Source organism: Ambystoma mexicanum, chromosome 8, assembly GCF_040938575.1.
Source record: "Ambystoma mexicanum isolate Mex_15411 chromosome 8, UKY_AmexF1_1, whole genome shotgun sequence".
NCBI lineage: Eukaryota > Metazoa > Chordata > Amphibia > Caudata > Ambystomatidae > Ambystoma > Ambystoma mexicanum.
In genome coordinates, this window is record NC_090929.1 from 1111579975 (window position 1) to 1111594233 (window position 14259).

Here is a 14259-nt window from a genome sequence, read left to right on the forward strand (position 1 = left end):
AGGATTGCAGGGGAAAATAAAGCTCCCGGGAAGAGAGTGATTACAAGGTGGTTTGACGTGGTAAAGGTTACAGGGAATCTCAAGGGGAGAGAGAGCGAGAGAGCGAAGGAGGAGGGAGAGAGGGGAGGAGAGAGGACAGAGGAAGGAGAGAGTGGAGAGAACGAGGAGAGGGAGTGGGAAGAGGGAGGGTGAAAGGAGGGAGAGGAAGACCTAGCCTCAAAAGCAAGTAACTTCCAGCAATAACCCTTGAAATAAAGAAAAAAGGAAAGCGAGCTACAAGGAAAACATAACTGTCAGATAGTGGAATACAGCTTCTAAAAATTAGTTATCAAAACTCAAGAATTAAGATCATGGAGAAAATTAGCAGAGCGCATCAACCCAGACAAAAAAAACAGTATACTTTTCCGTGAGCTGACCTCATTCCGCTGAAAACGATCACTGGAGTGGATGGCTTCTGTGATGATAGGAACCACCTGCCAAACAAAGAGAAGCAAATAGAATCTTAATGGACAAAGCAACAGTTTTATAAACAGAGGACTTCAGGAACAGAGAAATAGAAACTTTTTTCAGTGTGTTTAAGGACTAAAACCAGATACTCAGAGAATGTGGCTACTCAAGGCAGACAGTCAACAGCCCCTACCAACACACACCCAATGGTGTAAATACTGCAGGGATAGGGGGCTCCCCTAAGGGAGTGGGTGGTCTTGAAGCGGGAACTGATCACAGCTCAACAACGCAGATGCTCACATTTCAGGACTGGCAGTGCAGTCTTGATGAGCACAGAACTGTCCGGGTGTAGAGTCTCCAAAATCAGGGCTCCAACAATGCACAATGAGTCGATGAACTAGGAACCTCAAAGGTGAAGTGGCACAAAAGTGCTGCAGAATGTCCAAGAGGAGAAAAACCAAGCTCAGGACAAGGAGGGCCAGAGAATACAAGCTCACCATAAGACAAAAATGCCCGCAAAAAACTGAAGCAGTCCCAGCATAAAAGCATAAAAGCGGACATCTTCAAAATGCATCCACACTTTTGACTGCATTACCTTTCAAAAAAGGACAAACACAGAAGTGGTCACATGGCAACATGTAGTGCTACATAAATACTCATAACATGAACGTAGTGCGAAATAATATTCCTAAATAAATAATTCAACACACGCTTCCCCGTCAGGCAATTATTTAAACCACATATAGCTGTAAGCAGATATGCCCCTGCAACTCATGCTTCCTTGTGCAATAATATCTCAAACCACACACAGACACAACTGTGCAATAACACACCTGCCACACACAGTTTTGCTGCTACATTCCCACCCCAAGTCCTGCATAAGCACAATTTCTAAGACACACACTTCCCAGTGTAGAGTTGTAACACATATGACCTCTGCAGTGGCGCTCTTGCACACGCAGCCCCTGCAGTGTTATAATTCTTTAACACATACAGCCATGCACAGAGTAGCCTCCATCTACCCATTGCATCTGCATTTTGTAAGGATTGCTATCGACCTCATGAATGGCTTAAATGCACAGAAATACTATGTAGCGTCACGTGAGGAGACCTTCTCTGTCATCACATAGCCCACAAACTACACATTGACGTAAGTAACTCCAACCCTTACATCTGGTACTCGGATTAGTCTCTGCTAAATGAATAATGTACCCACACATGGGAGGCTGCAAGAAACCCAGTCCTAAAGCCCTTGCCACACTGCACTGGTCACAACACGTGATACACTCACCACAGCCCGAACCAGCGCAATTCAGCTATGGTGACATGCTTGCAGCACCAGTTCGGTGTACTGCTCTGAACCCACCATACACCTACCGGTCATCACATACAGGCAATCAGCCAGTAAAGTAACATGCGTTTAGACATCACGATCGGAGAACTATGCAGCGAAAGCACATTCCGCCTAGGATAATGGGCTATTAAGCTAAACGGGAACGAAAGGGAGGGTGAAGGATTGCCATTTGGCAAGGGTGTAAAAGCCATGGCTTTTTTATTTTTATTTAAATATAGAATGATGCAGGCAATTCTTATCAGGGAGGCTCGTCTGCAGACCAGACTCCCCACCCCCTCACACGCCATGCTCCTACCATTTGCAAACTCTATGCCAAAAGCACATTATACACCTGTGCCCGGCTGAATCGGGAGCTTTATCTGCAACGCCTGCTCTCCCGTGGCACAGAGCAGATTCAGGCCACAGGTGAAGACTGAATGTCCAAGGCAAGCTCTGTTCACTAACCAGTCCTAGGGTACATTATGAGTGACTCTTGCTGCTGTAACAAGACCGGTATCTCTGCCAGTCACACTGCATCCCAGGACTCATGGTGAAGGAATCCTGAATGTATGGGCCAGCCTCCCTGGCTTGGGAGACCTAAGACTCACATCCAGAGAGCCAAGTCAGGCCAAGATAACTGTTTTTCATTATATCTAACTGGTTGAACTGCCGTCGAACCAGGTTCACATATTTCAAACCTGAGGACCCTGCCCGCCCCCCACCCAGTGCTATCTTTGGCCTTTAATCAAACCTTTAAACCACTGTGCTTGCAACTTCGAACAAGCTTGATGCAACACTGTGTCCTCACAAAGCCCATCACTTCCTCAGCTTGAATCAACTGCTCATCGTCAGAGCCAACTGGAACCACTGGAATGTCACTCAATAACTCGACCCAGCAATTACCAAATGACAGCACCCGGCTCGGCCTTGAACCACCACTTTGCCTAACCGCACACTGGAACAACAGGATCACCACTTTAAACCGTCTCAGACTCTCGACTCAAAAAGCTGGAGCATCACGCATCGGCCGTCCTAAGCTTAACCCCGTACAGATCCTGGTGAGTCCCCTGTCCTGCATCCTCAAATGCAGCCCTCGAACCACTCGGAGATACTGCATTCGAACCGGATCAACGCTCGCTTGCTGCTTGATCCAACACAATCTGCTGTACCCAAACTGAGCTGGATCCGCTCACACAACAGTTTGAAGCCTGGCTCGATGCTGACAAACTGAAAAGAAGGTACTATTGAACCATAACTGCCCCCTCGGTCCATTTTGGGCCTTAGAAAACTAGTTGGGTCGCTTGTGCATAAGGCTTTTAATACAACGAATCACTGTAGGATACAACATTTAATCATTCATGAACACATACAATATAACAAAGCATTAATAAGTAACAATTTCTAAATCCTCTCATCAAAAGCCATATCTTTGTTAGATAGTAAATGATAGGTACGGCGGTATCCTAAAATAATAGCTCCCAAATACGTTCAGAATGATCGACATTGAGGTCCTCAACTCCCAGGCACCTGTAAGCCCTCAATTGTAGATTGTTAATACTTTCGTATGTAAATCATCAAATGCTTCGCTGTTTACAATGTTCTAGACCAACATAGCCTATTTTATTGATTGTGCAATTGTAAGTAAATTGTGTTTCAAAGCGCCCACAGGGAGGGAAAAAGGGAATGAAAATCAAATATAACAATGGAAGATAGAGGCGGACCTACTAGGCCTTGCGAGCATTCAGATTGAGTAAGTGCAGAGAGAGAGAGAGAGAAGGGATGAGGGAGTGGGGGAGGGTAAGTGCTAGGTGTACCCATGGGGGAGTGCTAGGGAGTGAGGAGCTGAAAGTGCTTAGGTGAGAGGTGTCAGCTGCCAATAAATATGTAAGGGCAGGCCTGTGGTGGCATAGGCTAGTGGTTGCCAAGGCAAGTGATTGAAGCGGGCAGTGGCTGAAGGCGATTGGGTGTGGGATGCCAGGACTGAAGAGGACACAAGGGCCCTGGTCACCAATCTCAGCAACAGTGGGCTTTAGCAGAGGTGCAAGGAAGGGAAGGAGGAGGTGAAAAGGAAAGTCTTAAGGAGCTTCTGGAATTTGGGGAGATCCAGCTCAAGATAAAGGGGGAGGCTGTCCCATTGGAGTTAGCCTACTGAGGAAAGAGATCGGCCACCAACTCGCTGTTTAGCAAAGTGCTCGACACACAGGGAGTTGGTGCCAGAGGAACATAAACATCTGGAGGAGGGTACTTAGTGAGAGCAAGTTCTAGATAGCGTGTTCCCCGGCCACAGACAGCATTATGGATGATGCTGAGGGATTTGAATTTGATCCTTGCAGCAACTGTGAGCCAGTGGAAGTTTTTAGGGCTGGCGAGATGCAGTCTCTGGGCTTGAGGCCAAGAATAAGTCTTGCAGCCCTATTGCGGATAAACTGGAGTGGTCGTAGAGAAGAAGAGGGTAGATTCAGGAAAGGGCTATTGCAGTAGTGTGGCCTAGAGAGAACCAGAGCAGAGGAGTGGAAGAGGACTCCAAAGTTTCTGCCATCCGATGATGGAGAAGGGGGGAACCCATCGAAGATGGCCAGAGCAAGGGGCAGAAAGAGGGAGCAGGAGTCCCAATAGCAAGGATCTCAGTCTTGCTGGCTTTGAGGCAGAGATCATTGGAAGTACACCAGAACTGGGTGGCAGATAGACCGTCAGGAATTATGTAGGAAGTAAAGAGAGGATCAGAGGGATGTTTGAAGAAGAGTTGTGTGTCATCAGCATAACACTGGATATTTGGGGAAAAGGTGGAAATGAGGTGTGCAAGTGGAGCAAGATAGGTGATAAAGAGCCAGGGAAAAAGGTTTGAGCCCTGGGGGGACACCGCAGGTGGAGACAGAGGTACGGGAGGGACATCATAGGTGGAGATAGAGGTGCGGAAGGAGAAAGAGCCCAGAATAACCTGGGACGTACAGTCACTGAGGAAGGCGGTCAGCCAGTCCAGTGCTAGCGCCAAGATACATAGGGTATCGTGGAGCCCTTTTATGAGGATGGAATGGTTGGCCATATCAAATGCAGAGGAGAGATCAAGTAGAATAAGAACAGCTGGAGAGTTGGAATCAAGAGATGCAAGCAGTTCCTCAAGGATGTTCAGAAGAGCAGTTTCTGTGCGTCTGGACGCTCAATCCAGATTGATGGTTGTGGAGGCAACCAACAAGTTCAGTGTGCTAGGTCACTTGGGGGAAGACCAGCTTCTTCAAGAGTTTCCCAAGGAAGGGGGTTATAGATATGGGGCGGTGGTTGGCTGGACTAGATGAGTCTTCAGAAGGTTTTTTCAGGAGGGGCGCACAAGAGAGTGCTTGAGGGAGGAGGGGAAAGATCCAGTAGCAAAGGAGTGGTTGCAGAAACAGCGAGTGCAGGGGCAAGAGAGCCAATACTGTCCTTAATGGTTCTGGAGGAGCAGGAGGAAACCTGTTTGGAGGAGACCTTCATGGAGCGGAAAACTCTGGTGACCTCATAAGGTGTGATAGGAGAGAAGGAGGAGAGAGAGGCAGAAGGAGGAGCGAGAGGCAGAAGGAGGATGGGAGGCCATAGGAGGCAGGGGGTGGCGTAAGGGGAGGGGAAAGGGATGCAAGGATGCTCAGGATGTGTGTGGCAGTGATTTGCAGAGGGTCTGGGAGGGAAGAGGTTAGGAGGAGACTGCAGAAGGGTTGGCTAGTTCCCTGCAGATTTTAAAGAGTTCAGCCATGTTGTTGGATGCACCAGAGACACAAGCCTGGATGTGGGCCCTTTTCTTGGCACGAAAGGCATGAATGGAGAGTCTGTATTGCCTTTGGAGCAGGCGACAGGCCAGTTTGTCAGTGGGTGAGCCTGATGACTACCACTTCCGTTCCACAGTTCTGCACTTGCACTTCAGGGCTGCAAGTTCAGAGTCGAACTAGGTGTTATGCTTGGAGGCATGTCTGGGGCAAGAATGTCAGGAGTATTAGTAATGGCAAAATTGAGGTTGCTGAGAGCATAGTCAGAGGTAGAGTCTGCAGTGGGAGGACAGAGCGGGATGAAGGTAGATGCGAAGGCAGCAGTTGACACTCATTTCATCGGTCGGATGTTCGTGAACAAGGTTGGCAGGGAGAGGTGCAGTCAGAGGGCCGAGAGGACCCAGGTGAGAGGAGACAGTGGTTTGACCAGGAGAGTGGGGTGATCAGTGGGGAGGAGAGTGAAAGATCAGTGTGGATGACGGCATCAAGAATGTGTCCAGCCGAGTGGGTAGGACCGGAAGGGAGAATGGAGAGGAAGAGTGAGGTGCAGCGGTCACAGAAGAGAGTGGATGCTGTGATTGAGGAGTCAAGGTGGATGTTGAAATCACCCATGAGAAAGAGTTTAGAGTTGCTTGTGAGGAAGACAAATCAGCCCATTCAAAGAGAAACAGGGTGGTAGAGCCAGGAAGTCTGTAGATGGTGGCAATGGTCAGAGATGAGATGGGAGAGATGACTAGCTTGCAAACTAGGCTCTCGAAGGAAGAGTAAGGCTGGGTGGGTATGAGGGAAGAAGGGACCCACTCAGGGAAGATCAGAGCAACCCCACCACCAGCACGGTTATGGCGAGGCTTGGAGATTATCTTATAGCCATCAGGGTGAAGGGAGTCAAAAGCAGTGACTGAGCTGGCATTGAACCACGTCTCGTTAAGAGTGAGGGTATCAAGGTCAAGGTCTTCAAGAAGGAGGCCGATGTCTGCAGAGTTTGATGGCAGAACTATCATTGAGCATGGCTAGGTGCAACAGGTTTCTGCTGCCTTTGAAGGTGTTCCGAGAAGGGGTACAGGGGTGTGGTACACCAGTCGGAGGGGTTGGGGGGGGCAGAGAGAGTGGAAGAAGGGGTAGCGAGAGTGGGAAGGAAGATGAGGGATGGCAGGCGCCAGTCAAAAAGGAGGAGGTTTGATTGAGGACCCTGAACCAAGATTGTGCCAGTGTGATAGACTACAATACCTATGTTGCTTTTCTAAGTCCAATACAAGTCCCTACAATGTCAAGCATGTTTATTTGATTGAATTTCAGCTGCAGCTATACAGCAATAATCTTGTTATGTGGATAGTCCAGTAAATAGTGTGGTAGGGCAGCTGGTTTGGTAAGCTACAATAGATTTTTAGCGGCCAACTTAACTCTAGTCTGTTCCTGGTCTACAGCATAACAGGCAAATTTAATGTTGCGTTTGAGTCTATGGTAAGGGCAGCCAAAGGGATCAGCTGGTAAGTAGGTCCTCCACTTGCCGCCTTCACCCATGATAAACTTAAGGCAAGATTTTCCAAAGCCAATAACAGGAGTTGAAGCAGCAGAATGTATTATGTGGAGTAAGGAGGTATCAAGACTATTAATCAACTTCCAATTAAGCTGGTTAAACCTTACGAAAGAGCTCCACATTTGGAATATAGATGTTCTATCGGAGCCGAACTAGAGCTGAAAGTTATAGCCCTGAGCCCATCCCCTCAATCATAAGAAGTTCAGAGAGATGTTTCCTGCCCCAAATTTCTGATTCATATAATAGCATGTATCTAATCTTAGCATTATAAACCTGCAGTCTACAATCTATGGACTATGAACTCTGGCAAAACAGAAGACCGCACCAACTTGCTGTCGCACGTTAATCTTGATTTCTTTTGCCAGGGGGATTCAACTCAGCTTTCTATCAATGGTGATCCCAAGATATTCATAGGTGGAGACAATATCAAGCAGCGTTTGTCCCAAAACCCACATATAACTGTTCTGTTTACAGGGTTTTGCTGGTGTTAATTACCAACCTGTTATTTTTTGCATAGACCACAAGATTGTCAAGTTGAAGTGGCAGTCCTTTTGGAGTACAGTCAAGCAGAACTAAATCATAGTTGTAGCATACCCATTGCATATGATGCGTACCCAACCTAGGTGGAAATACTTGCTTTCCGCAAAACGCCTGTGGAAGATCCGACAAATTAAGATTGAATCAAGTAGGTGCAAGAATGCACCCCTGTTTGAGACCAACGTTTGTCGGAAGAGTGTCAGTAACCAAGCCAGTGGATGATGCTCTAACTTGAACACTAGTCTGACACCACAATTAGTGGGTTTAAGCCAAAGGGTGTCCAGTTGCACAGTGTCAAGTGCAGCACTGAAATCAATAAAAGCCACATATACACTTTGGTTACGGACCCACCATGAATATTCAAAGGTTTAATGGTTGCATTACACAGGCCGTCAGGGCCTGGAACACTAGCGTTTTTAAGGCATTTAATAATCTCAATTACCTTATCTACCCCTCCAGTATAAAGCTATCTATCAGTAATAAAGGGAAGAGATGGAGATCAAACATTCAGCAGCCCTATTATGCTCCTAATGTAATTCTCCCACTCGTCCTTTGAGACACCTCCTTGTAGTGGATCGATAGCGGATTTGGAATTGACAATTCTCCAGAATCCGCTGCTGTCATTCCACTTAGGCACAAGAATGAGAGAATTCACATGTTGTTTAATTTTCTTCCTGTGGTGTTCCCTCATCTGGGATCTATAGTGAGCTTTCGATTATTTAATGGCACGATAACATTCAAACTGATCATCAACAGGAAACCCAACAATTTTCCTACCCAAGTCTGCCTTTAGCATCGCTAATATTCCTATCATAACAGTGTCTATGCTCGTTAGCAATATAGGAACTGATGCTAAGGGAAGAATTAACATGGATTGAACCCAGTTCTGTGTTGATCCTATCTACTATGAAATCATATCTTCTTAGAAGTATCTCTATTGAGTTCTTCAAAGCACTGGCCTCAACACAGCGATCAGCAAATTCAATAATTTGGTAATTACCACTGTTAAAGGGATGGGCTGGTAAAAAAATGTATACTAGCATTCTCCGTTTTAAAACTTCCTATGTAAAATTTTGAGCTATTCAAGCTCAAAATTCGCAAAAGCAAGTACATGGGCGCAGCCATTTTGTGAAATGGAGGCCCTCCTGTGCTGGCTTTTGCTTTTGCGGCACTAATGAAGGAAAAGCCAGCCAGCTGTAGTAAACAAAGGCTACCGCTGGGTGGCTTTCCCTTCATTAGTGCTGTAGGCGGAGGACGGGGACCGGAGACCAGAGCAGGAAAGCTGCAGCTGAATCTCGGTAAGTGCTATTTATTTTTTTTACAAAAAATAAGCACTAGCTGCGGTTTTTTTTCTAAGTTTTCCGGGCTGGAGGAGCCCGGAAAACTTAGAAATAAAACCGCAGCTTTAAAAAGCCTGAGAAACTTGGAAAGAAAAACCGCAGCGTTTTCCAACACAATAACGTTGTATTTATGTTTGCGGTCGCTTCAAAAGCGACCGCAAACATAAATACAACGTTTTTAAAGCTGCGGTTTTATTTCTAAGTTTTCCGGGCTCCTCCAGCCCGGAAAACTTAGAAAACAAAACGCAGCTAGTCCTTATTTTTTGTAAAAAAAATAAATAGCACTTACCGAGATTCAGCTGCAGCTTTCCTGCTCTGGTCTCCGGTCCCCGTCCTCCGCCTACAGCACTAATGAAGGGAAAGCCACCCAGCGGTAGCCTTTGTTTACTACAGCGGGCTGGCTTTTCCTTCATTAGTGCCGCAAAAGCAAAAGCCAGCACAGGAGGGCCTCCATTTCACAAAATGGCTGCGCCCATGTGCTTGCTTTTGCGAATTCTGAGCTTGAATAGCTCAAAATTTTACATAGGAAGTTTTAAAACGGAGAATGCTAGTATTTTTTTTTATGTTGCCTATCTATTTTTTAAATACAAAATTTTACTAGACCATCCCTTTAAAGTTTACATAATTATTGTGTATGAGCATGGCCAATGATGACAGCCATTCCGGGCACATAGATTCAGCCACTAACTTAATTAATTTGGCATTTTTTTTATTAGATTCATGGTGTCCAAGTTGTTTCTATTCAGAACCACGGTTAATGTTAACAGTGCCTATAACATCATGACCAGCGGCTGGTACATTCAAACCAAGCAGGGCAATTAGCGAAAAATGATCCCTTTGAACGCATGGAATAACAGCCAAAATTATATAAGGTGCATACAGAGAGCGAGAAGTGAAAATAGTGAATGATGTAGTCATGGTACTAGTGCTCCTATGGGCAGAACCAACAGTCCAGGTGGGGGTGTAGTCTTGATTTTCCCTGAATGGACCCCTGCTTCTGTCATTTGAATGCGGGGTGGGGGATAGGGAGGAGAGAAGAGAGAGGAAGAGAGAGAAAGAGAGAGAGAGAAAGAGAGACCCTCCCCCCTGCAGTTTCCCCCTCCTTTCTCCTCCTTACCCTTGTTCACCCCTGACTATGTTTCCAGACAAGTCTGATCTATGAAAGTCTTGTCAAAGAAGGTTCTCCCCTGCTCATCCAGAACCATCAAGGACCACATCGACATTCTTACTCCAGCCTTGGCTGATTTCTGCAATCACTCCTTTGCCACTGAAACATTCCCCTCCCCTTTAAGCACTCCCTTGTGCACCCCATTCTAATGAAGCCTTCTGACAATACTCTGCTCCTTCTCTCAAACCAGACTGTCAGGCCGCAATTTAGGAATGGTGTGCCGCCAATTATCTCTGCCTTAATGCCAGTAAGACTGAGATCCTCTTCATAGGGACACCTGCTCCCTCCTTTACCCTCTCTCTCTGGCCACCCATGCTGGGCCTTCCTGTAAGGCTAAGAACCTTGGTGTCATCTTCAACTCCAACCTCTCCTTCTCTCCTCACATCTCCGACCTCTTTAAGAAGTCAAACTATCAGCTGCACCTCCTCAGAGGTATTCTTCCTTTTCTCACTTTCCCCCAGAAGCTCACTGTCTCCAGAGCCCTGGTCCTCTCTAGGCTGGACTACTGCAACAGCCCCTTTCTAAATATGCCTGCATCTACTCTTCGACCTTTACAACTTATCCAGAACAGGACTGCATGACTTGTCCTTGGCCTCAAGCCCAGGGATCATATCTCTCCAGCTCTGAAATCTCTTCACTGGCTCTGTGTGGCTGCAAGGATCAAGTTCAAGACCCTTTTCATCGTCCACAAGGCTTTCTGGGGCTTGGGACCACACTGCCTCCAAATTTCTCTTCCTAAACATCTTCCTTCTCGAGCTCTCCGCTCATCCAACTCTCTGAGGGTCAGATGCTTCTCCAAGCAGAGAGTGGGGGCAGATCACTCTCCTCGGCTGGGGCCTCCCTCTGAAACATCCTCCCCGCCTCTGTCAAACTTGAGCAGAACCACCTCCAGTTCAGCAGGCAACTCAAGACCTTCCTTTTCGCTTACATTTTCTCTCTTCCTCTCCCCTGCTGATGTCACCTGGCTATTCTCTGAAATCGGGCCCAGGCTCCTGCATTTCCAGTTACCCTCGCACTGCCTGCAGGCTTCCCCAGAACTTAAGGGTCTGTACCTGCAACCCTACAGTCCCTTCTCCCAGCACTTATGAGCCACTCGCTGGTTGGACTTATTGTGTTAACTGCACTTCTCCCCCCCCCCCCCCAGCACTTCTCCCCTCCCCACACTTGCACAATCTGAATGACACAAGGCTTAATAAGACCGTTTTTCTGTCCTCCCTTTGTTTCCCCCTCCTTGTCTTGTTACGCCTAGAACCACTTGTGTACAAGCGCGTTATAAATGTCATCTGATATCATATCTAGTGTAATTCCTGGAATAATCACCCACACAGCACACATACAGCATAACCAACCTATGAAAATCCATCACTTTGGGCCACTCTAGGCCTCTTTCATTGAAGATAGATTGCTTGAGGATGGGAGTGGGTAGGTCCTCATTTTTAACCAGATCTGCGTTCATTTTAGAATTAAAGTCGCTTGTCACAATACAACCGTCACACCCAGATACATCTCGAACAACCCACCAAGCTGCCTCATAAGTTGAAGATTATGAGTATTACCAGGTGGGTCATGAATAGTTATTATAAGCAGGCTCAATGATTGGTTCTCAGAAGTAGACCAGGTGAGAATGCCAGAAAAAGGTGAATCACCAGGCATTTTATTTTAAAATCGATCAAGCTTAATCATCAGGTATTTTTTAAATCGATCACATTATAGCAGTTATTGACACTAATCAACGAGGCCCCTGTGGGACTGCGCTTGATGTCTTTTTTGCTAAACATTGAATGGTGCATCTGCCATCCAGCTGAATTTCCTCAGTGAGCCAGGTTTCCTAGAGTGCCCCATTGCTGCTGTTGATATCTCGGAGTAAGCCTTCTTCACTAAAAAGGTGATTGTGACCCTCATATCACGCTAGTCAGACTGAAAGACAAGCGTTGTTATTCATGTCACGGAGTGACGTCAGTCGACTTCCTAAACTGAACACACCTATACTCCCAGCAACATTTAAAATGATATTAAGCGGTGCCCCACAATCCATAATAGGTCAGAGATTAAATGTATACCGGTCTTGCAACATGAAACAGAGGGTAGACTGAAAGTAAGGCGTATGCACACAGCTGATGTACTTTAGGCACTTGTTCCAAAGTGTGTATATATATATATATATATATATATATATATATATATATATATATATATATGACAATGCATTACTTACCGTAAAAGCATTTCTGATGGTTGTATCTGCTTAGATTCACATGCTGTGCATAGGTCCGACATCCAGTGGTCACTGCGGAGTATTGCATTTTGTTTTTCGTAGTCGAAAAGGGGACGTCGACAAGGCGTGTCTGTAACACTATCCCTATAGTGACGTGCGTTGTACCCACAATCCCTCACGCGTCGAGGTCCCTCTGTTTGTATTTTTCTGCCCTGAGGGAGCCTTCTAGACGTGAGTGAGTACAGAAAAGAGAGAAATATAGTAGAGGATGTCTATGTTCCTTCCATCTGAGCGGGGAGGAAGGGCGGGCGCATGTGAATCTAAGCAGATACAACCATCAGAAATGCTTTTACGGTAAGTAATGCATTGTCTTCTGATGTTTGTTAATCTGCTTAGAATCACATGCTGTGCATAGACTAGCGAGCAGTACCCGGAGTTGGCGGTGGGTTATGAGAAGGAACAGTAGAGAAAAGATGTCTTAATACTGCCTGTCCCACCTGGGAGTCAGATCTAGAGTGTGCATCTAGACAGTAGTGTTTTGTAAAGGTGTGCACAGAACTCCAGGTAGCCGCTTTGCAGATGGACTCAAGGGGAACATTTGCAATGAATGCTATGGAAGCCCCAGTGCCTCGAGTGGAATGTGCTCTTGGCTTGAAGGGTAGTTCTCTCTTAGCAAGAGTGTAACAGAGAGTGATGCATTGTACAATCCATCTAGATATAGTGGACTTAGAGACTGCATCTCCTTCTCTTCCTGCTGCCACCGAGACAAAGAACTGATTAGTCTTTCTCAGTGATCTGGTTCTTTCCATGTAGAACATGACAGCTCTGCGTACATCTAGTGTATGCAGACTTTTTTCTCCCAAGCTGGAAGGGTTTTGAAAGAACGTTGGTAGTTCTATAGATTGGTTTACATGAAATTTTGAGATGAATTTTGGTGCAAACCTTGGGTGTGTGCGAAGAACCACCTTATCCTTGTGAACTGATACGAAGGGGTCTAGTACAGAAAGAGCCTGTAGTTCACTTACTCTCCTAATGGAGGTGATAGCTATTAGGAAAGCAGTCTTAAGAGTGAGGTATTTAAGAGTTGCCTTGTGCATGGGTTCGAAAGGAGTGCCCATGAGTCTAGAAAGTACCACGTTTAAGTCCCATCCGGGAGCTGGGTTAGCTATCGGGGGGTGTATTCTCTTTACCCCTTCCATAAAGGCCTTGATAACTGGTATTTTCCACCACGACACTTTAAGTTGGGAAGTGGTGTATGCAGAAAGTGCCGCTAGGTGGACTTTAATGGAATTAAACACTAGACCTGAATCCAGTAAATGGGTCAAGTACAGAATAATGTTAGTGGCAGAGCAGTCAACCGGGTTGATGTTCTTACTTCTACACCAGATGACAAATCTTTTCCACTTGCTAGAATAGCAGTGGCGAGTATTAGGTTTTCTGGCTTCCCTGAGGATGTCCATACATCTCTGAGGGAGATGTAAATGTCCAAATTCTATGATCTCAGGAGCCAGGCTGCTAAGTTCATGGTCTGAGGGCATGGATGCAGTGTCCTGCCCTTGTCTTGTGACAGCATGTTGTACGGGCAGGGAAGTTTCATTGGGGGAGATAGGGACATCTCCATCAAGTGAGCGAACCATGGCTGCCGGGCCCACATTGGGGCTACTAGTATCATGGTAACCTGCTCTTGGTGCATCTTGTGCACCACTTTGTTGAGGAGGGGAGTCGGGGGAAAGGCGTAAACAAATTTCCCTGACCATTGAATCAACAGACCGTTCCCCTTGGACTGGTTCTGGGGGTACCTGGAGGCGTAACTTTGGCATTGTGAGTTCTCCAGGGTTGCGAACAGGTCTATTTCCGGGAAACCCCATTGCGTGAAGACGTCTAAGACGATGTTTTCGTGTAATTGCCATTCGTACTCTTTGGGTAGGGGGAAGTCTCTGCTGAGTTT

At 46.4% G+C, this 14259-nt stretch overlaps 1 protein-coding gene across 3 annotated transcripts in view; it reads right to left on the bottom strand.

The window, feature by feature from the left end:
• The window catches only part of MTG1 (mitochondrial ribosome associated GTPase 1), a 608415-nt gene that overhangs the window by 283219 nt on the left and 310937 nt on the right, over positions 1 to 14259 (bottom strand). For all 3 annotated transcript variants that reach the window (XM_069611142.1, XM_069611141.1, XM_069611140.1), the window contains one exon: positions 417 to 473. In XM_069611142.1, coding sequence (XP_069467243.1) covers positions 417 to 473 — 57 coding nt within the window. The remainder of the gene's footprint in view (positions 1 to 416; positions 474 to 14259) is intronic.